The following is a 22,904-nucleotide window of genomic DNA, read 5'->3' as shown; positions in this document are numbered from 1 at the left end:
ACTGAGGATAGGGGAGACTGAGGATAGGGAAGACTGAGGGTAGGGGAGACTGAGGATAAGGGAGACTGAGGATAGGGGAGAGTGAGGATAGGGGAGACTGAGGGTAGGGGAGACTGAGGGTAGGGGAGACTGAGGATAGGAAAGACTGAGGATAGGGGAGACTGAGGATAGGAGAGACTGGGGATAGGAGAGACTGAGGGTAGACTGAGGGTAGGTGAGACTGAGGATAGGTGAGACTGAGGGTAGGGGAGACTGAGGATAGGGGAGACTGAGGGTAGGGAAGACTGAGGATAAGGGAGACTGAGGATAGGAAAGACTGAGGATAGGGGAGACTGAGGATAGGTGAGACTGAGGGTAGGGGAGACTGAGGATAGGGAAAACGGAGGGTAGGGAAGACTGAGGATAAGGGAGACTTTGGATAGGAAAGACTGAGGATAGGGGAGACTGAGGATAGGTGAGACTGAGGGTAGGGGAGACTGAGGATAGGGGAGACTGAGGATAGGGAAGACTGAGGGTAGGGGAGACTGAGGATAAGGGAGACTGAGGATAGGGGAGAGTGAGGATAGGGGAGACTGAGGGTAGGGGAGACTGAGGGTAGGGGAGACTGAGGATAGGAAAGACTGAGGATAGGGGAGACTGAGGATAGGAGAGACTGGGGATAGGAGAGACTGAGGGTAGACTGGGGAGACTGAGGATAGGGAAGACTCAGGGTAGGGAAGACTGAGGGTGAAAGGTCAGAACTTGAAGGAGAAAAGAAAGCGAGAGGGACTGGGGAAGGGTCACGTGTAGAGGAAGGGGAGGACACATTTAGAGAGAGGGATCACATTGGGCTGGGGATGGAGGGATACTATGGAAGAGGAAAAGAGGTAGGACAGAAGGAGATGTACAGTGTATATATATATATATAATATACTAAACGACATCTAGTAAGACAAAGAGGAGAATGATTCATCTCGGTTTTCATCGCTTCCCATACTGTAAGCACGCAAATGGACCAACACACACACACACACACACACATACACACACACAGTCAGGGCTGTGGATCAGCGCACAACAAGGTTAATGAAGTGTCTAATGCAGTGGCAGGGCTTGACACTCATCCCTCCTAACAGGCCTCCGGATGACACTCGCTACTCTTCCAAACACACACTCATCTTACTGACAGTTGGTCTCCAATAATGCTCTCTCCTTCTCTCTCTCTTTGTCTCTCTCTGTCTCTTTTCCACCACTCTCTCCACTTCCATCTCTCTCTCTCTCTCTCTCGCTCTCTCTCTCTCTCTCGCTCTCTCACTCTAGTCTCTCTCACTCTAGTCTCTCTCTGTCTTTCTCTCTGAATGTCGCTTTCTCTCTCTGTCTCTCTCTCTGTCTCTCTCTCTCTCTCTCTCTCCTGTCTCTCTCTGTCTCTTTTCCACCACTCTCTCTCTCTCTTTTTCTCTCTTCCACTCTCTCTGTCAGTCTCTCTCCACCTCCTCTTTCTCTGTCTATAACCCTTTAGACAGTCTCTCTTTTCCTTCCCTTTTCTCTCTCTTCCACGGGGGACCAGTACCAAAAAGCTATTAAAATGTATGCACTCACTACAGCAAGTCGCTCTGTATAAAAGCTCCTGGTAAATTACTAAAATGTAAATATAAAATGTCTCTCCTCAGTGTCTCAGTCCTTCCTTCCCTACTCTACCTTGGATTCTCCAGCTCTGCTATATTTATCTGAATCTGGGTCTCAGTCTGAGTCTGAGTCAGTGTCTACTGTATAGTGTTGTGTTATGCCTGTAGCACAGCTCCCATCCCTGTGGAAGATAAGGCTAGTTTCCTGCTCTGTTCTGTTTCTGTTAGGCTGTCTGCGTTTTATTTTGGGTCCGACCGGTGCTGTTTCGCCTGCTGTGGCTGTTTTACTGCATAATTAGGCTGTGGTGCCATGGCTGGCTGTGACGTGGAATTGACAGTTTGAGCACGTCCTGTCTTGCCTCTACTTCTCTCTTTAAGAGAGTCCCAGTGTGTGTGTGTGTGTGTGTGTGTGTGTGTGTGTGTGTGTGTGTGTGTGTGTGTGTGTGTGTGTGTGTGTGTGTGTGTGTGTGTGTGTGTGTGTAGCTGGATGTGAGCTGGAGTCAGGTCCCTAGCTGGAGAGTGGAGCTGGATGTGAGCTGGAGTCAGGTCCCTAGCTGGAGAGTGGAGCTGGATGTGAGCTGGAGTCAGGTCCCTAGCTGGAGAGTGGAGCTGGATGTGAGCTGGAGTCAGGTCCCTAGCTGGAGAGTGGAGCTGGATGTGAGCTGGAGTCAGATCCCTAGCTAGAGAGTGGAGCTGGATGTGAGCTGGAGTCAGGTCCCTAGCTGGAGAGTGGAGCTGGATGTGAGCTGGAGTCAGGTCCCTAGCTAGAGAGTGGAGCTGGATGTGAGCTGGAGTCAGGGCCCTAGCTGGAGAGTGGAGCTGGATGTGAGCTGGAGTCAGGTCCCTAGCTAGAGAGTGGAGCTGGATGTGAGCTGGAGTCAGGGCCCTAGCTGGAGAGTGGAGCTGGATGTGAGCTGGAGCCAGGTCCCTAGCTAGAGAGTGGAGCTGGATGTGAGCTGGAGTCAGGTCCCTAGCTGGAGAGTGGAGCTGGATGTGAGCTGGAGTCAGGTCCCTAGCTGGAGAGTGGAGCTGGATGTGAGCTGGAGTCAGGGCCCTAGCTGGAGAGTGGAGCTGGATGTGAGCTGGAGTTGTTACGCCCCTGAAAAAGGGGAGAAATAATCACGAGAGTGATACGGTATTGTTTCCTCAATGAGTACTTTAGTGCAATGAGGAAAAGACCGCGATTTCCCCGGGAACTTGGGTGGAGACCAGAGCAATCGATCTCAGGCTCATAGATTAAGAGCATTTAGTAGATCACAGATTAACACTTTTACCCTTCAATTAGGCACCACATAATAAAGTAATCAATATAACGTTTACACGTTCCTCTTACAATTCTTACCCTTTGTACGCTTGACGGATTTGAACTTTTTAACACAATTATATGAATTTTATCAATCTCTATTAACAAGTACTGAATGCATGATCTTTTTAACCTTAGATGTTTTAAGATCCTCACATACTATGAACTTACTAATGCTTTTTAATGTATAACAGGCTATGAGTATTTCCTTTAACCTGTCACAGAGTCAGGTCCCTAGCTGGAGAGTGGAGCTGGATGTGAGCTGGAGTCATGTCCCTAGCTAGAGAGTGGAGCTGGATGTGAGCTGGAGTCAGGTCCCTAGCTGGAGAGTGGCTGGATGTGAGCTGGAGTCAGGTCCCTAGCTGGAGAGTGGAGCTGGATGTGAGCTAGAGTCAGGTCCCTAGCTAGAGAGTGGAGCTGGATGTGAGCTGGAGTCAGGTCCCTAGCTGGAGAGTGGAGCTGGATGTGAGCTGGAGTCAGGTCCCTAGCAGGAGAGTGGAGCTGGATGTGAGCTGGAGTCAGGTCCCTAGCTGGAGAGTGGAGCTCGATGTGAGCTGGAGTCAGGTCCCTAGCTGGAGAGTGGAGCTGGATGTGAGCTGGAGTCAGGTCCCTAGCTAGAGAGTGGAGCTGGATGTGAGCTGGAGTCAGGTCCCTAGCTAGAGAGTGGAGCTGGATGTGAGCTGGAGTCAGGTCCCTAGCTAGAGAGTGGAGGTGGATGTGAGCTGGAGTCAGGTCCCTAGCTGGAGAGTGGAGCTGGATGTGAGCTAGAGTCAGGTCCCTAGCTAGAGAGTGGAGCTGGATGTGAGCTGGAGTCAGGTCCCTAGCTGGAGAGTGGAGCTGGATGTGAGCTGGAGTCATGTCCCTAGCTAGAGAGTGGAGCTGGAAATGAGCTGGAGTCAGGTCCCTAGCTGGAGAGTGGCTGGATGTGAGCTGGAGTCAGGTCCCTAGCTGGAGAGTGGAGCTGGATGTGAGCTAGAGGCAGGTCCCTAGCTAGAGAGTGGAGCTGGATGTGAGCTGGAGTCAGGTCCCTAGCAGGAGAGTGGAGCTGGATGTGAGCTGGAGTCAGGTCCCTAGCTAGAGAGTGGAGCTGGATGTGAGCTGGAGTCAGGTCCCTAGCTGGAGAGTGGAGCTGGATGTGAGCTGGAGTCAGGTCCCTAGCTGGAGAGTGGAGCTGGATGTGAGCTGGAGTCAGGTCCCTAGCTGGAGAGTGGAGCTGGATGTGAGCTGGAGTCAGGTCCCTAGCTGGAGAGTGGAGCTGGATGTGAGCTGGAGTCAGGTCCCTAGCTAGAGAGTGGAGCTGGATGTGAGCTGGAGTCAGGTCCCTAGCAGGAGAGTGGAGCTGGATGTGAGCTGGAGTCAGGTCCCTAGCTAGAGAGTGGAGCTGGATGTGAGCTGGAGTCAGGTCCCTAGCTGGAGAGTGGAGCTGGATGTGAGCTAGAGTCAGGTCCCTAGCTAGAGAGTGGAGCTGGATGTGAGCTGGAGTCAGGTCCCTAGCTGAAGAGTGGAGCTGGATGTGAGCTGGAGTCATGTCCCTAGCTGGAGAGTGGAGCTGGATGTGAGCTGGAGTCAGGTCCCTAGCTGGAGAGTGGCTGGATGTGAGCTGGAGTCAGGTCCCTAGCTGGAGAGTGGAGCTGGATGTGAGCTGGAGTCAGGTCCCTAGCTGGAGAGTGGAGCTGGATGTGAGCTGGAGTCAGGTCCCTAGCTGGAGAGTGGAGCTGGATGTGAGCTGGAGTCAGGTCCCTAGCAGGAGAGTGGAGCTGGATGTGAGCTGGAGTCAGGTCCCTAGCTAGAGAGTGGAGCTGGATGTGAGCTGGAGTCAGGTCCCTAGCTGGAGAGTGGAGCTGGATGTGAGCTGGAGTCAGGTCCCTAGCTGGAGAGTGGAGCTGGATGTGAGCTGGAGTCAGGTCCCTAGCTGGAGAGCGGAGCTGGATGTGAGCTGGAGTCAGGTCCCTAGCTGGAGAGTGGAGCTGGATGTGAGCTGGAGTCAGGTCCCTAGCTGGAGAGTGGAGCTGGATGTGAGCTGGAGTCAGGTCCCTAACTGGAGAGTGGAGCTGGATGTGAGCTGGAGTCAGGTCCCTAGCTGGAGAGTGGAGCTGGATGTGAGCTAGAGTCAGGTCCCTAGCTAGAGAGTGGAGCTGGATGTGAGCTGGAGTCAGGTCCCTAGCTGGAGAGTGGAGCTGGATGTGAGCTGGAGTCAGGTCCCTAGCAGGAGAGTGGAGCTGGATGTGAGCTGGAGTCAGGTCCCTAGCTAGAGAGTGGAGCTGGATGTGAGCTGGAGTCAGGTCCCTAGCTGGAGAGTGGAGCTGGATGTGAGCTGGAGTCAGGTCCCTAGCTGGAGAGTGGAGCTGGATGTGAGCTGGAGTCAGGTCCCTAGCTGGAGAGTGGAGCTGGATGTGAGCTGGAGTCAGGTCCCTAGCTGGAGAGTGGAGCTGGATGTGAGCTGGAGTCAGGTCCCTAGCTGGAGAGTGGAGCTGGATGTGAGCTGGAGTCAGGTCCCTAACTGGAGAGTGGAGCTGGATGTGAGCTGGAGTCAGGTCCCTAGCTGGAGAGCGGAGCTGGATGTGAGCTGGAGTCAGGTCCCTAGCTGGAGAGCGGAGCTGGATGTGAGCTGGAGTCAGGTCCCTAGTTGGAGTGTGGAGCTGGATGTGAGCTGGAGTCAGGTCCCTAGCTGGAGAGTGGAGCTGGATGTGAGCTGGAGTCAGGTCCCTAGCTGGAGAGTGGAGCTGGATGTGAGCTGGATTCAGGTCCCTAGTTGGAGTGTGGAGCTGGATGTGAGCTGGAGTCAGGTCCCTAGCTGGAGAGTGGAGCTGGATGTGAACTGGAGTCAGGTCCCTAGCTGGAGAGTGGAGCTGGATGTGAGCTGGAGTCAGGTCCCTAGTTGGAGTGTGTGTGTAAGCCATGAGGGGGCTGCTAGGGATGGAGGATGTGTGGTTGAGGGTTAGGAAGAGTGTGTTCAGCGCAGTAGTGTGTGTGTGTATATATGTGTGTGAGTATGTGTGCGTTAGTGTAGGCGTGCATGTCTATACGTGTGTGTGCATGTGTGCATGTGTGTGTCATGCAGGTGTGTCCGTGTGCGTGTCTGTGTGTGTATGTTTTCATCTCTTTGGGTGATGTAATGTTCTGGTGTGTTCTGTAATTGGGTTCAGTTGGAGTGTTGGCGCTGCAGTCATGGAAGGAAAGACTGTGATGAGGGGAGAGGCTCAGGAATATGACTGTTCCCAGTTGAGGGAGAGTATGTTTGTCTTTCTTTCTTCTCCTCTACTTTGTTTCTCTGACCTTGTGTCTTTACAGCCTGTAAAGGTCCATTGTTGTTACATTCTTCGTGATGGTTTCTATCTCTCTCTCTCTCTCTCTCTCTCTCTGGTTGACTAGGCTTGCTCAGAGTGGATGTGTGTCATTTTTCGCTGCTTTGTGTTTTGACCCCATGGCATGACTGGTGACTCCCCATTCAGTCTGGTCTCATCTCATCCTGTCTCGTCCTGTCTCATCTCGTCGTGTCTTGTCCTGTCTCGTCTCGGCCTGGCTCTGGAACGAGGTTTACATGTCGCCCTGCGGTCCTCCCAGCTTCCGACTCCTCTGGTTGAGCGCTGGCTGGATGTGACAGCTGTGGCCGTTGTGCCTGAGCTCTTCTGTGGTGACGGGAGATGCTTGTCAGGCCCGTTGCACTAACTGGTTCTGCTCAGGCACTATGCTAATGTGCTAACAAAGATTATGTATTTAAAGAAAGGAAGATCACCCACTCTCCATATTAAGAGTTGTCTCCTCTAATCAATGACTGCAACATACAGCCTCACCAGGAGTATCTGACCAAGAAGTCATGAGAGACTTTAGGCCGAGGCTAATCTAGAAAAACTGAAAGGCTAGACTACAGTGTCAATGCTAACTAAGGCTTTAGTCTAGGCTGCAGTATTATGCTAACTAGATTAGCTCTAGGCTACAGGGATAATGCTAACTAAGACTCTAGTCTAGGCTGCAATACTATGCTAACTAGATTAGATCTAAACTACCGTGCTGATGCTAACTAGGCGCTAGCTACTCTACCATATTATACTAGCTAATACGCTAGGCTACAGTGCTAATACTAATGAGCAGCAGGGTGATTAGGAGATGATGACCGCTGGAACAGCTAGACGGGCTGAGGGAAGCTGATCACATGGAGGCCCAGACAGACAGAAGGGCTGAGAGAGGATGATCACATGGAGGCCCAAACAGACGGACGAACGGACGGGACGGACGGACGGACGGACAGAAGGGCTGAGAGAGACTTATCACATGTAGGCCCAGCCAGCCAGACAGTCAGCCCTGGGGCCTGGGGTTCTATAATCTCCTAAAGAGGCTCAATGGCAGACACTGAGACACACACACACACCATCACAGCGTCTGTCCAGTGTCTGCCTGGAAGGCCAGAGGTTCACCCTGAATCAGTCCCAAAAAATGAACATAGACAGAATGTCTGTCAGTGGCATCACACCCAAGGTCAAAATAAAGCTGCTTTCAATTGGATTCCCAAATGTTTCTGTTTGACTTTGAAAGTCTCATGTGTAGTACCAAAATGTGTAGCACCAAAATGTGTAAAACCAAAATGATTAGTACCAAAATGTGTAGTACCAAAATGTGAAACATTAAAAAAAGTACCAACATGTATGCACTCACTACTGTAAATCGCTCTGGATAAGAGCATCTGCTAAATTACTGAAATGTAAATGTAGATAAAAAAAAAGTTTGAAAGTTGTATATTTTCCAGTTTGTTTAGATCTCTAAATTTGATTAAATCTCTCCTTGACTGTCTCTGTCTGTCTGCCTGCCCTTCCATCTGTCAAAGGCCTTGTGTGTCTGTGTTTTTGCAGTGTCAGCGTCTGAGTCACTATGTCTGTGTTATAATCTGAGAGACCTATAGTGTCCCGCTCCCCTCTGCACCCCCAGGCTTTAATTACACTGTTCGGATAATGAGTCAAATCCAATCAGACTTGTCTCTCTCTCTCTCCTCCACTCTTCATTAGTATGTTGGTCCCATTATGGAGCACCAGTCTGATCCTTACTAACACCAGCCGCCCTGGAGTGACATGACACCTCCCTCACCCGCCTGGTGTGTGTGCGTGCGTGCATATTTGGAAGGTCAAGTGTATTTTTGTGTGTATTTAAGTGTGTTTTCTATGTACATTGTTCTGTGCTAACATGTTGTTTTGTCAGCTATACTGTATGTATTTTCTTAATATATGTGGATAATGGACTTTAACGTAAATACTATACACTACTCTCCTCCACCAGCCAGTTAACTGTACACTCATTGTGTGTGAGTGCACATTACAGTCTGTAGTGTAGCAATGTTTTTAATCCAGCCTTTGTTACGTGGTTGCTGTGAGAGACGCTCCAATTGAAATAGTGTAACTGTGCCTACAGAAAGAGATAAGTGACTGTGTGTTTGGCTGGAGAGGCCCAGAACCATTGATAGATTCCTGCAGAGTGAAGGACACATGTAGCCTGTAGCAGGCTGGCTTATCACATCAAACCCCCAGAAGACCCACATATTTACACATTCGCAGACACACACACACACACACACACACACATGCACTTGCACACACACACACATGTGCACGCATGCATGCACACACACTCGGTGATAAAATCTGCTATCCGTCGTCTTTTTAATCACATTTCCCCATAACCATAGGTCTATTGAATGACTACTAAACTACTTTACTGTATGTATCAGGGTTGTGGGGTGGTCCATTCTATTTCAATTCATGAACTGAAATAGCCCCAAATAAAATAAATGTTCAGTCTATGAATGTAATTTAAACCCGTCTTCTTTGTTGAGTTCAAATGGAATTCACCCTGATCTTAGCAAGTCAAACTCTCAATCAGAATGACGCTATGACAGAAACAGACAGAATAAGACAGGATATGGAAGTCTATGAACAGGAAGTTGTAGTGTGTTTTTTGGTAGAATATGAACGTGTATATATATATATATATATATATATATTTGATGTGGCCACCCAGTGTGGTTTAATGTCCCGTTTCCATTCTGTTCTGTATAATGTCTACAGTGTGATGAGGGGAATGGGGTCTGGACTCCTGCGGTCTGGCTCAGTTCTACTCTCCTGATCACCACTGTGTAATGATCTAATCACTGGCCAGCTGTATGGAGATGTGTACTTACACCACAGGGATCCTGTACTGAACTATACACTAGTCCTACTGTGTCAGAGGTGTGTGTGTGTGGGGGGGGGGGGGGGGGTTACTGTGTGTGTGTGTGTGTGTGTGTGTGTGTGTGTGTGTGTGTGTGTGTGTGTGTGTGTGTGTGTGTGTGTAGTGGTGGAAAAAGTACCCAATTTTCATTGTCATACTTGAGTAAAAGTAGAGTTATGTTAATAGTAAATGACTCAATTAAAAGTGAAAGTCACCCAGTAAAATATTACTTGCGTAAAAGTCTAAACGTATTTGGTTTTTTATTTAGCCTTCCCTGTAGCTCAGTTGGTAGAGCATGGTGTTTGCAACACCAGGGTTGTGGGTTCGATTCCCACGGGGGGCCAGCACAGAAAAAAAAAAAAATGATTTGTATGAAATGTATGCATTCACTACTGTAAGTTGCTCTGGATAAGAGCGTCTGCTAAATGACTAAAATATAATGTAAATGTAATGGTTTTAAATGTACTTAAGTATCAAAAGTAAATGTAATTGCTAAAATATACATAAGTATCAAAAGTAAAAGTATATATCATTTCAAATTTCGTATATTAGGCAAACCAGACCGAACGATTTTCTTGTTTTTTTATTTACGGATGTTCAGGGGCACACTTCAACACTCAGACATCATTTACATATGAAGCATTTGTGTTTAGTGAGACTGCCAAGTCAGAGTCAGTAGGCATGACCAGGGATGTTCTCTTGATAAGTGTGTGAATTAGACCATTTTCCTGTCCTGCTAAGCATTCAAAATGTAACGAGTACTTTTGGGTGTCAGGGAAAATGTATGGAGTAAAAATGTATTTTCTTTAGGAATGTAGTGAAGTAAAAGTAAAATTTGTCCAAAATATAAATGATAAAGTAAAGTAAGTACAGATACCCCGTGCTGTGTGTGTGTGTGCATGTGTCTGTCTCTCTGTCTGTGTGTGCGCGTGCATGGGCGACTATGCATGCATTTATTAGAATGTTTGTGAGAGAGCGAGAGAGAGAGTGAGAGAGTGTGAACCATCTGTGTTCCTAATATGAATGTGTTTTTGCCGTCTTTGTCTGGTTGTGTTTTTATAAGGCGGTTACGAAGAAATATGCTGGTGAGGCATAAAGGATTTGAAATAAATTTGATCTGGCTATTCAGCCTTAATGTCCTTAGTTACACACTGATACAACATTACCCAAGTGATGCAGCTGCATGAATGGGTGACGTTTAGAAATATGAGCTAGTCTCAATGCAGTGAGTCATGTAGCTGGAGCTACACAGCATCTCTGGAAATGACTGACATTGACGTTGACCCTTACGGGCACATTTCCTGAATGGATAGACTGAAATCTAATTCACCCAGAGCCTCATCATCAGCTGCCAAGGAAAACAGGCCTGTTCTGTTCTGTTCTGTTCTGTTCTGTGTGTTCCAGCACTGAGAGAAGAGACAGTGTCTCCTAGTCTAGTCTCTAATACAGCCTGTTTATATGCTTTATTCAGTCATTTTTCATTCATTTTAATTAATTATATCAATAAGCCAGCATAGAACCCAGCTTTTCGGCATCCTGCCTTTCTCAACTGCTAATACAGTCTGGTCAGGGGAGTATAAGAGTAGGCTAAGTAGGTGAGGAGAGCAGCTGCTTTTTAAAGCTCTCTTGTCCAATCTGGTTGGTTGGAGATAGCTAGCTTTGACTCTGAGGTAAATTGAGAAAATGGGACCAATCAAAGGGACAGACTTAACGTGTAAAATGTTCCCTCTGTTGATTCAAGGTTGTAAAGAGCCTATCACTACCTATCATTCTGTTTTCAGTACCATGGACTGTTCCCTCCATTAGACTTTGCAGCCACTCTGATGTAGCGCAATGCATTGCTAGCTCCATTGGTTATTCTAGTCTGTCTGATGTAGAACAAACCATAGCCAGACTCCAATGGTTATTGCTCTCCAAATGCATTTCTATAGACGTATTCTCGTCATACTCCTTCAGCACCATGGACAGCAGTTATCTGTCTAGCTGGCAGTGGAAAGCTCCACTCATATGTACTGGCTGTCCTTCATCACCAGGGAGAGCTCCCCTGCCAACTCTAGTCCCTCTGCCTCTGAGCTGACTGTTAGTCCACTAGGTAAGCTCCAAAATGATTCACTTTGGTATAGAAGCATTGAAATTCACGCTTAACAAAACCTGATATAGTCACAAAAATGCAACAATCTCAACAATGATGACAATCCATCAGAAATCACAGTAAAATGTTGATACTCTCACTTTCAAAGTGGTGTGTTAAATACAAAGCGTGTGTGTTTTGTCTTGCATTAATGAAATATATGAAAAGAGGAATGGGTGAATGGGTGAATGGGTGAATGGGACGGGATTCAACCCATGTGGAGTTATAGCGCAGCGCGCCTGACAGTCGACAATAGCGACTGTCTGATGAATGATCATTGTAGAAAATGAATGAAAATGTTCTACCTCTGGTTCGTTTGCTATTCCTATTTGGGATAAACCCTGAAAATAAGGTCTGAGGTTAACACAGGCTTAGGAGAGCTTATATGTTTTGTTCTATGAGATGATAACAGTCAGTTAACATGACCTTTAGGAATTATAAAGCCTTTACGTTCTCAAAATAAGTCACTTGCTAATGAGTCGCTAACTGTCAGAGAACTTGAACTTCAGCGTTAGTAGCAAGCATTTTCACGTCACTCCGCCGACCATGCAAACTAGTCTACGCTATACTAGTCCGCCAAAAAGCTAGTTAGCTTAGTTAGCTTTCTGCTTACCAGCTCAAACAAAAATGCAACGATGGTATATTGTTTTGCTCCAGGCTGCAACCATATCTCCTCAGCGGGAAGGTGCTCATTTTATCAGTTCCCCAACGATGTTGTCTAGAGGAGACTTTGGGTCTGTCTGATAACGTAAGCTAAGTCTGATAAGGTAAGCTAAGTCTGATAAGGTAAGCTAAGCCTGATAAGGTAAGCTAAGCCAGTTAGCTCAATGTCAAAGGCACGCGACCTGAGGTGTAGTTTTATCTTTTTACATGTTAGCACATCGTTAGCTTTTTGCTTGTTTTGATTACATAAATGCTTCAAAATTCACAAAAAGTTATGTTAGCTGATGAAGATTATCTCATAGAATAACACGTATCAGATCTAAGACTGTGTTTACTACAGACCTTATTTTCAGCGTTTATCCTGAATCCCTCCCAAAAAAACATTCATTTCCCCATAAGCTTTGGCCAGCGAGCCATGACAGTGTTAGCCTGCGTTAGTGCCTACAAAGAGACACCATTACTATTGCTCTCTATGAGCCTTTTAAATGCATTTTCCCAGATGTTTGCAGAGATCAAATTCACAGGAAACACTAAGCATGACGGCTCAAGCATAAATGCTCTTTAAAAGTCTGCTATAGTGCAGTAACACGCCTAGGATTAATTCCAGACCTTTGCCTTGTTTAGATGAAGTGGAAGGACCCAAACAGCGCAAACAGCACGTTGCTGGAATCAGACTTGGTGTGCCATAGAGGCACAGGAGAGCAAACTTCAGAGCATATAAAAACTGGAATTATCCTTGGCACCATTGAAACATCAACAGGTAGAATGAGACAGACTTATTGAGGGAGACATGTTTAGACGATATAGTGAGACATTTATTTTCACCTTTATTTAACCAGGTAGGCCAGTTGAGAACAAGTTCTCATTTACAACTACGACCTGGCCAAGATAAAGCAAAGCAGTGCGACAAAAAACAACAACACAGAGTTACACATAAACAAATGTACAGTCAATAACACAATAGAAAAATCTATATACAGTGTGAGCAAATGGAGTAAGGCAATAAATAGGCCATAGTAGCGAAGTAATTACAATTTAGCAAATTAACACTGGAGTGATAGATGTGCAGATGATGATGTGCAAGTAGAAATACTGGTGTGCAAAAGAGCAAAAAAAGTAAATAAAAACAATATGGGGATGAGGTAGGTAGTTGGATGGTCTATTTACAGATGGGCTGTGTCTGGGAAGCCCTACAACTCTCTAAAACTCTTTGAGTAGGAAAAGGGAGCTCACTGCTGGGGAACCAACAAGTACAATATGGTTTCTTGCAGCTTCACTGCTTGAACCCCTAACAAGAAATTGTTACAGGTAAACTATGTTTCTAAATACGAGGGTCACCGGCATCATCACATTTCTCATTCCATGATGGGCGTATGGACACATGAGAATGTCCGCTCACTGTTTTGCTGCTCACAAATGTGTGATCAAGATTTATTTCAAGGCAGTCTCACGATCAAACCCCTTTATGGATAGGCTTGGCTACTTGGTGAATGCATTGGGCAGGATACAAACACAGCTTTCATTGAGGGGAGGCCATGCTTAGTATTTAATACGGGGTTCCACAGCACAAAAAAAGCACATCTCTTGTTCCATATGTAGCTGTAGACTTCCAGTCGTTGAGCTAACACTAGTTCGTATTGGCCCGTACAACTACCTCGAACTTCCTTTATATGTCACACAGAGACAAACAATTGAAATCATATCCATGAGTTCATCTGAATCTCACAGTATCACTTTATATGAGGACTGATGGCAAATTTGAACAAATTATGATCATTTTGTGTGTCCAAACATAAATATTGAATTACATTTAAATGAATGCGTTTCTGGGTGTTATATAGTACAATGTCCCCCAAAATGCTTTTCTTACATTTCAAATGATCCATATTCCTCTATCATGTTTTCCACATGTTCAGACTATAATTTCAGATATGTGACAATTTGAGTGCAGTTTTTTATTACAATTAAAGGCATTATTTTATAGGCGTTCTTTAGTCTGAATATTGATTCATTTACCACAAGGGGCATGAAATATTGTTTAAACAATGTATGTTGCATAAAATAGTGTTTTGACATCAATTCAATAATATTTTTCACCAAATAATTATTTTTAATAAAACAATTATTTACCATATTCTTACTCTATAGTACCTTTTACTGACATATCAACCGCCTGGTTGAGCACATTTGAACAACATTCTTGCTTTTTAGCCTTTTTACATTTTATCCCCTATCTTTGGTGACTGATTTTAAGTTCTTACAGCTCTCAGAGTGGGCAAGGTTAGAGAGCCACAAGTCTGAACTGCAGCAACCCAAATATACACATTATGTAAATTGGTGGAGGAAGGCTGGGAGAGTTGACCAATCAAGTTCAAGTGAAGATTTTTTCATTTGCACTTTGAAACACACTGTCAAAACATACCAGCTGGGTGAGAAAACAGCAATTTCAGGGCCACATAGATCCAACTCAGAGGAAGCAATGACCCAAAATGAAATGCAGACAAGTGCATTTTCACCATTGACCTATAGGGGGCGCTACATGCAGGCCCAAGGCTTTGATGAATGGCACTATATCAGGTTTTGTTCAATGCAAAACAATTATACAAGCACCTCAATTTTCATTCTTCTATGCAAAATTTAACAATATGGTCTTTTTTTGGAGCTTATCTACTGGACTTTGTGGAGTACATGCCAAGGCTGCAGCCATTTTGTGGTGAGCTGAGTAGGACTGAATTTGTTGAAGGTCTGAATGCAGAGGCCGTTAGAAAGCCTACTTGTGCAGATGAAGAGAGATGGAGAGGGGGATGGAGGAGAGGGAGAGAGAGATGGAGTAGATGGAGAGTCTCTGTGCATGTCTGTGTCCCTCTCAGCCCTGGCACAGCGATTAACCCCCGCTACCCTGGCTGTCCCCTCTCTCTGTCCGCCGCGCCAGCTCTCTCTCCCCTAGCTGTCCTCTCAGTCTTCTGATTGCATGGAGTGGGCGTACAAATGGCAAACGGACAGACGACACAGGTGTGGGGAGGGAGCCTAGGGGCCTGCTAGCCCCCGTACAGAGAGGCCGTGCCTGAGGCTAGGGTGAGATTCTCTCTCCCTCTCTTAGGCTCTCTTCTCTTCTCTGTTCAATTTATTTTCTTGTCTCCTCCTCTCCCTCCTCTCCCTCCCTCATTCCCCCTCTCCGTATGGAGGTGAGCCCTACTCAGGTGTAATGTTGACGTCGGCTGTGCGGCAGACGTGAAGTGAGGACATTCTATTTCAGACGCGTGCGTCAGACGTGTGCGTGTCCGAGTGGTGGGGGTTGAGCTGCTGGCTGTGTGTGTGGGAGTCTGTTAATGGAACAAGCCAGAAAGTTTAACAGTTTGCCTCTCAAAGTGGGTAAATATGATTGGGAGAGCTGGGGTGGGTCTCAAATGGCACCTTATTCCCTATTAAAAAGAATGTGTGTACTATAGGGAATAGGGTGCCATTTGGGAGGCAGGCCTGGTCTGGAAGTGCTCTTTTAGGATCCAACGTCCACTTGCACTCTCTGTCTATGAGGCTGGCTGCACTGTTTTTAGTTGTGTTCTCTGTGAATTGAGATGATGGTCTCATTGTGTTTATGTTACATTCTAACTGCTATGTAAAAATACAAATTCTGCTCTTAGGCCCTGTCTTTCTGCTACTGTACATGATGACTAGCATTTTCTCTACCTAGCCATTTGCTTTATGCTGTTTCTGTTATTCTACAAAGAGTGGTATGTCTGCCATTTGTTTAAATGATTTCCCTCCTATTTCATACCATGTACTTACATTGTCAATAACACACTTTATCTCTCTCTTTCTCTCCTTCTCTCTTTCTCTCCCTTCTCTCTCATTCTCCCTTCCCCTCTTTCGCTCTCTCTCTCCTCTCTCTCTCTAACTTTCTTTCTCTCTCTCTGCTGTAGCTCTGAGTCGGTCAGCGATGCCCTTTGGCCTGATGCGTAGAGAGCTGGCGTGCGAGGGATACCCCATCGAGCTGCGCTGCCCTGGCAGTGATGTCATCATGATTGAGACGGCCAACTACGGCCGCACGGACGACAAGATCTGTGACGCTGACCCCTTCCAAATGGAGAACGTGCAGTGTTACCTGCCTGACGCCTTCAAGATCATGTCACAGAGGTACGTGTGGGGAGGTGGGAGGGTTGGGTGGGTAGGTGTGTGTGTGTGTGTGTGTGTGTGTGTGTGTGTGTGTGTGTGTGTGTGTGTGTGTGTGTGTGTGTGTGTGTGTGTGTGTGTGTGTGTGTGTGTGTGTGTGTGTGTGTGTGTGTGTGGAAGAAAAATAAGAAGACACAGGACACCCAGGGTGGGTGTGTCTTTCTGTCCTGCTTGTTTTTTTTATCTTATGTGCTATTAGTGTGTAAAGTCGAGTGCATGCAATATGTGTGAAGTGAGATATGTGTTTGTGGTGTGGCTGCCTGCAGCTGCACTCTGGCTGTGCTTAGCATCTGCCTCCTCATAGAGCTGATCAATGGCAGCCCTCTCCCTGCTATCCATCACACATGTAACGGAGGGAGAGGGTGCTACTGGTGAGATGGAGGGAGGCACAGAGGGAGAGAGAGATGGACAGATCTGGAGGAGGACAGGGGGATTGGTGTGGGGATGGAGGGATGAGAGATGGAGAGATCTGAAGGGGATTGATGTAGGGATGGAGGATTGAAGGGAGGGAGCGGGCTAGAGTGAACCACTGATGGGGAGATAAAGAGAGTGCAGCAGTGACGTGGAGAGAAATGGAGAATGAACGAGAGAGAGAGCAGAAAGAGAGAAATCATGCTAAAGCTGGATAGAGGAGGACACAGGAGGACAGAGGAGGATAGAGGAGGACAGAGGAGGATAGAGGAGGATAGAGGAATATAGAGGACGATAGAGGAGGACAGAGGAGGACAGAGGAGGGCAGAGGAGGACAGAGGAGGGCAGAGGAGGACAGAGGAGGACAGAGGAGGACAGAGGAGGATAGAGGAGGACAGAGGAGGATAGAGGATAGAGTAGGACAGAGGTGGATAGAGGAGGATAGAGGAGGACAGAGGAGGATAGAGGAGGACAGAGGAGGACAGAGGAGGACAGAGGAGGACAAAGGAGGATAGAGGAGGACAAAGGAGGATAGAGGAGGACAGAGGAGGGCAGAGGAGGATAGAGGAGGACAGAGGAGGACAGAGGAGGACAGAGGAGGGCAGAGGAGGACAGAGGTGGACAGAGGAGGATAGAGGAGGACAGAGGAGGATAGAGGATAGAGGAGGATAGAGTAGGACAGAGGTGGATAGAGGAGGATAGAGGAGGACAGAGGAGGACAGAGGAGGACAGAGGAGGATAGAGGAGGACAGAGGAGGATAGAGGAGGACAGAGGAGGACAGAGGAGGACAGAGGAGGGCAGAGGAGGGCAGAGGAGGACAGAGGAGGATAGAGGAGGATAGAGGAGGACAGAGGAGGATAGAGGAGGACAGAGGAGGACAGAGGAGGATAGAGGAGGATAGAGGAGGATAGAGGATAGAGTAGGACAGAGGTGGATAGAGGTGGATAGAGGAGGACAGAGGAGGACAGAGGAGGATAGAGGATAGAGGAGGACAGAGGTGGATAGAGGTGGATAGAGGTGGATAGAGGTGGATAGAGGTGGACAGAGGTGGATAGAGGAGGATAGAGGATAGAGGAGGATAGAGTAGGACAGAGGAGGACAGAGGAGGATAGAGGAGGATAGAGGTAGATAGAGGAGGATAGAGGTGGATAGAGGAGGATAGAGGTGGATAGAGGACAGAGGAGGACAGAGGTGGACAGAGGAGGATAGAGGAGGATAGAGGAGGATAGAGGATAGAGGAGGATAGAGTAGGACAGAGGTGGATAGAGGAGGATAGAGGTGGATAGAGGATAGAGGATAGAGGAGGATAGAGGAGGATAGAGGTGGATAGAGGTGGATAGAGGTGGATAGAGGTGGATAGAGGAGGATAGAGGTGGATAGAGGTGGATAGAGGAGGATAGAGGTGGATAGAGGAGGATAGAGGAGGATAGAGGAGGATAGAGGTGGATAGAGGTGGATAGAGGAGGATAGAGGTGGATAGAGGAGGATAGAGGAGGATAGAGGAGGATAGAGGAGGACAGAGGTGGATAGAGGAGGATAGAAGACAAAGGAGGACAGAGGAGGATAGAGGAGGACAGAGAAGGGGGGATCATGTGCTGAAAAGGGAAGTGTGTGTGTGTGTGTGTGTGTGTGTGTGTGTGTGTGTGTGTGTGTGTGTGTGTGTGTGTGTGTGTGTGTGTGTGTGTGTGCTGGGAGTGTGAGTGTGAGTGTGAGTGTGTGAGGGAGCATACATTGAGCTGTTTAGATTATGTTGGTGTTATGTGCATATGAATGTTTCCCTGCCTTGTGTGCGTTTCTGTGTGTGTGTGTGTGTATGTGTGTGTGTGTGTGCGTGCGTGTGTGTGTGTCTGTCTTAGCAGCACTTGTCCCCCCCATTCTCTCACCTTTAATTGCTCACACTCACAAGCCATCGGGGGAGGGAGACTCTTACGACACTCTTCCTCCCTCATCCCTCCGTCGCCTCATCCCCTTAGGTCCATCTGTCACATGATCTAGTCTAGTGTGAAATGACCCCCTTCCGACCCGTTCCCTCCGTCTTTAGCCCCAAGGACATGTTTCTGCCTCTTCTCTTTTGTCTCTTCTGTCATTCTCTCAATGTCCTCATTCATTTTTTTCTCATCACTCTCCTCTCTCTCCTCTGTCTAGCTTTATTTCTCTGTTCCCATGTTTCTCTCTCTCTCTCTCTCTCTCTCTCACTCACACTTTCAATTTCAATTGAATTTAAATGTCAATTCAATTTCAATTTAAAACTCTACAGGATCGATCCCGTGGGACAGTTGAGCTAACATAGGTTAATGCAATTAGCATGAGGTTGTAAGTAACAATAACATTTCCCAGGACATAGACATATCTGATATTGGCAGAAAGCTTAAATTCTTGTTAATAAACTGCACTGTCCAATTTACAGTAGCTATTACAGTGAAATAATACCATACTATTGTTTGAGGAGAGTGCACAGTTATGAACTTGAAAAGTTATTAATAAACCAATTAGGCACATTTGGGCAGTGTTGACACAAAATTTTGACCAGAAATACAGTGGTTCATTAGATCAGTCTAAAACTTTGCACATACACTGCTGCCATCTAGTGGCTACAATCTAAATTGTACCTGGGCTGGAATAATACATTATGGCCTTTCTCTTGCATTTCAAAGATGATGGTACAAAAAAATACAAAACAAAAACGTTTTTTTCTTTGTATTATCTTTTACCAGATCTAATGTGTTATATTTTCCTACGTTCATTTCACATTTCCACAAACTTCAAAGTGTTTCTTTTCAAATGGTATCAAGAATATGCATATCCTTGCTTCAGGTACTGAGCTACAGGCAGTTAGATTTGGGTATGTCATTTTAGGTGATTTTTTTTATTTTTAAAGGGTGGATCCTTAAGGGGCTTTATTGGCATGGGAAACATATGTTTATGTGGGCAGTATGCACATAGTCTGTCTTCTCTGGAGAGCCAGGTCTGCCTTTGGTGGGCAGCCTTTCTCAATAGCAAGGCTATGCTCACTGAGTCTGTACATAGTCAAAGTTTTCCTTAATTTTGGGTCAGTCACAGTGGTCAGGTATTCTGCCGCTGTGTACTCTCTGTTTAGGGTCCAATAGCGTTCTAGTTTTTTTGTTGTAAATTCTTTCCAATGTGTCAAGTAATTATATTTTTGTTTTCTCATAATTTGGTTCTAATTGTGTTGCTGTCCTGGGGCTCTGTGGGGTCTGTTTGTGTTTGTGAACAGAGTCTTCTCCAGGTTCATCTCTCTGTAGGTGATGGCTTTGATATGGAAGGTTTGGGAATTGTTTCCTTTTAAGTGGTTGTAGAATTTAGCGTCTCTTTTCTGGATTTTGATAATTAGTGTGATTTTGATAATTAGTTATTTGGTGTTTTACGTTGTACACAGAGGATATTTTTGCAGAATTCTGCATGCAGAGTCTCAATTTGGTGTTCGTCCCATTTTGTGAATTCTTGGTTTGTGAGCGGACCCCAGACCTCACAACGATAAAGGGCAATGGGTTCTATAATTGATTCAAGTATTTTTCGCCAGATCCTAATTTGTATGTTGAATTTTGTGTTCCTTTTGATGCTCTCGCTCTCGCTCTCGCTCTCTCTCTCTCTCTCTCTCTCTCTCTCTCCTCTCTCTCTCTCTCCTCTCTCTCTCTCTCTCTCTCTCTCTCTCTCTCTCTCTCTCTCTCCTCTCTCTCTCCTCTCTCTCTCTCTCTGTGGGACAGGTGTAATAACCGTACCCAGTGTGTGGTGGTGGCAGGGTCCGATGTGTTCCCAGACCCCTGCCCAGGGACCTACAAGTACCTGGAGATACAGTACGAGTGTGTCCCCTACAGTGAGTACCCAGACCCCCCATCTCCCACACCCCTCACCCCCTTCCCCACCCCCCATCCCCATCCCCCTTCTCCCCACCTAACCCCTCTCAGCCTTCTCAACAACTGACTGGCATTCACACCAACACACACACAGACTCTCTCTCTCACACACTCAGCCACACACACAAACAGACAGACCAAGACCAGACCAGACAGACACACATTGCTCTCTCGCTCTTGCTCTCTCTCTCTCTTACACACACACACACACACACACACACACACACACCTACACACACACACCTGCACACAAACACACCTACACACACACAGCACTAAACCCTTTTTCTCCATCGACAGTGCAACGCTCCAGAGGCTGAGAGAGATTTTCACACGGGGAAGGTGCTCCACAAACACCATGGCAGATAAGCACTTCATACAGCGAGTACAGCGAGGGGTCAGCCTTTATTGCCGATCATAGCGGTAACACACACCATCACACTCACACACACGTTGACCCCTGGGCCTGCTAGTTTGCTTTATCTGGTGCCAACACCTTAGTAGTCCCTCTGATTTCCAATAACAATAAAAATTGGCCGCAGTGAGACTGGGAGGCAGGAGAGTGTGTCTGTGTCATCATGCCACAATGGGAATGTTAACACAAACAGCAAAGGGCTTATTTTAGACCACATGACCCTGAAGATGTGCACATTTCAATATCCCCATGGTAACTGGCTGCCGGCTTCCTCGGGTGCTGCTCACATCTCCGTGGCAGGTGTGACACACACACCCACACACACACACACACACATACACACACACACACACACACACGCGTACACACACGTTACGCACGCGCTCTGTTGCTCATACACACACACACACACACACACACACACACATACACAAACACACGCAGAAACACACACCCACATCACACACTGTCTCTCACACACTCTCACTCAAACCCTAAAGCACGCACACACACAAGAACACAAGAACACAGGCAGACAGGGTGAGGATTCTGGTGTTGTGTGGAGCCTCAGTCATGTGAAAATCTCTGCTCAGACAGTGTCCCCTCCTCCTCCTCATGTACTATTACTCTCAGCATTGATCCTCTCACTGTGCAGGAGTATTCCAGGGGGGCTGCCGCCTCATCCCCCCTCCACTGGGAAGAGACAGAAGTGTGGTGTGTGTGTGGGGGGGTGCTTGATTGATGACTATGGGAGGGATGAAGGGAAGAGGTGGGTAAGAGATACTCTGTGGGTGAATGTCTATGTTTTTTCCTTCAGGGAGCCGTGAGTACAGGAACTGAAGAAAGCAAAACCGACATCAACAACTCCCTGACCTCTTCTCTGAATTCTCACACTCCTCTCTTCCTCTCAACATATCTCGATGTCAATATCGCCTTTTTTCATCTCTCCTCTGTCAATCTTCTCTCTCTTTGTTTCATGCCGTTCTTCTACAACTCTTTATATTCTACTCTTTATCCATTGCCACATTTCTTTAACTCTCTCCATTGATCTCATCTCTTTCCATCCCTCTCTTTAACTTCCGCTGTCGCTTTATTTTTTCTTTGCAGGTTGTAGGAGTTGTCCCAACACTCCACTGTCACCTGTAGGAGTTGTCCCAACATTCCACTTTCAACTGTCCAAGTGCAACACAAAGTGCAGCATGGCCTCCAGGCCTCTAGGGGAGCTGTCCTACCTGGCTGGCTGTGCCCCCTTAAGATTACGATGAACTCTGACCCTCCTCTGCTCAGCGCTCACAGGCCCTCAGCTAACCTGCCTCCAGATATATACTGTAGTTCAGGGTTGAGTCCTGTTACCATGGCAACAGTAAAAGTTATAACTGTGACCTTTGCTGTTGGGGAAGATTTTCTAGTCTCTGTTATCTTTCTTCTTCTCTCTCTCTTTTGCCCTGCAGCCTTTGGGTGAGATCATGTCCTCTTTCAGTCTCCTCTATCATCTCTCTCTCTGAATGTAGCCCTGAGATGTGAGTTGACTTGTTGTGGTGGTCAGGTTGGCTGGCCCCTGATTGCTAGGTTCTACTTTATGTGGCTCTCCTCTGGTGTTGTTTTGTTGTTAGGTGGTGATCTGGTCCTGGGTTATGAATAAATAGTTTCCTCTTCCGTCCTCTCTTATTCTCTCTTATTCCAGACCAGATATTTCCCTCTGACTGCACACATGAGCCAATTGAAAGTGATGATTAAATATCTGCTGACTTGCATTTTTCCTATTCCCGTCTCCTATTAAAGAAGCTTGTTTATTGGATCTGAAGGAAGGAGGGTGGAGGGGGTTATGAGAAAATTGGAACCTGATTGCGTCGTGATGAAAAGTCTTGGCTGTCTGAAGTGAGAAAGACGAGCCAATTAGAACAGTCCTCCGTCAGTCTTCTCCTCTCCCTCAGGGATGGGCTGTGGGCCAGACCAGACTTGCAAACACACACACATACACGTTAGTTCTCCCCACCCGCGCTGCATTCCGCCGCACCACGTTACGTGTTGTCGGGCTCTGCCACCAGAATATAAATAGATCCTGAGTGAATTAGACTCAGTCCTCCTCATCCCAAACCTAGCGGCAACTAACTGGGCTTCTATTAATTACCAGGA

General features: G+C 46.9%; 1 protein-coding gene across 2 annotated transcripts in view; it reads left to right on the top strand.

Annotated features, from left to right (window-relative positions):
• The window catches only part of adgrl1a (adhesion G protein-coupled receptor L1a), a 205,246-nt gene that overhangs the window by 126,432 nt on the left and 55,910 nt on the right, over positions 1-22,904 (top strand). For both annotated transcript variants that reach the window (XM_029728547.1, XM_029728546.1), the window contains exons 3-4: positions 15,817-16,030; positions 20,204-20,313. In XM_029728547.1, the coding sequence (XP_029584407.1) occupies positions 15,817-16,030; positions 20,204-20,313 (324 nt within the window). The remainder of the gene's footprint in view (positions 1-15,816; positions 16,031-20,203; positions 20,314-22,904) is intronic.

The sequence above is a fragment of the Salmo trutta genome, chromosome 32 (assembly GCF_901001165.1).
Source record: "Salmo trutta chromosome 32, fSalTru1.1, whole genome shotgun sequence".
NCBI classification, from domain to species: Eukaryota; Metazoa; Chordata; class Actinopteri; order Salmoniformes; family Salmonidae; genus Salmo; species Salmo trutta.
Note: the sequence above shows the minus strand (reverse complement) of the source record. Positions and strands in the feature narration are given on the sequence as shown.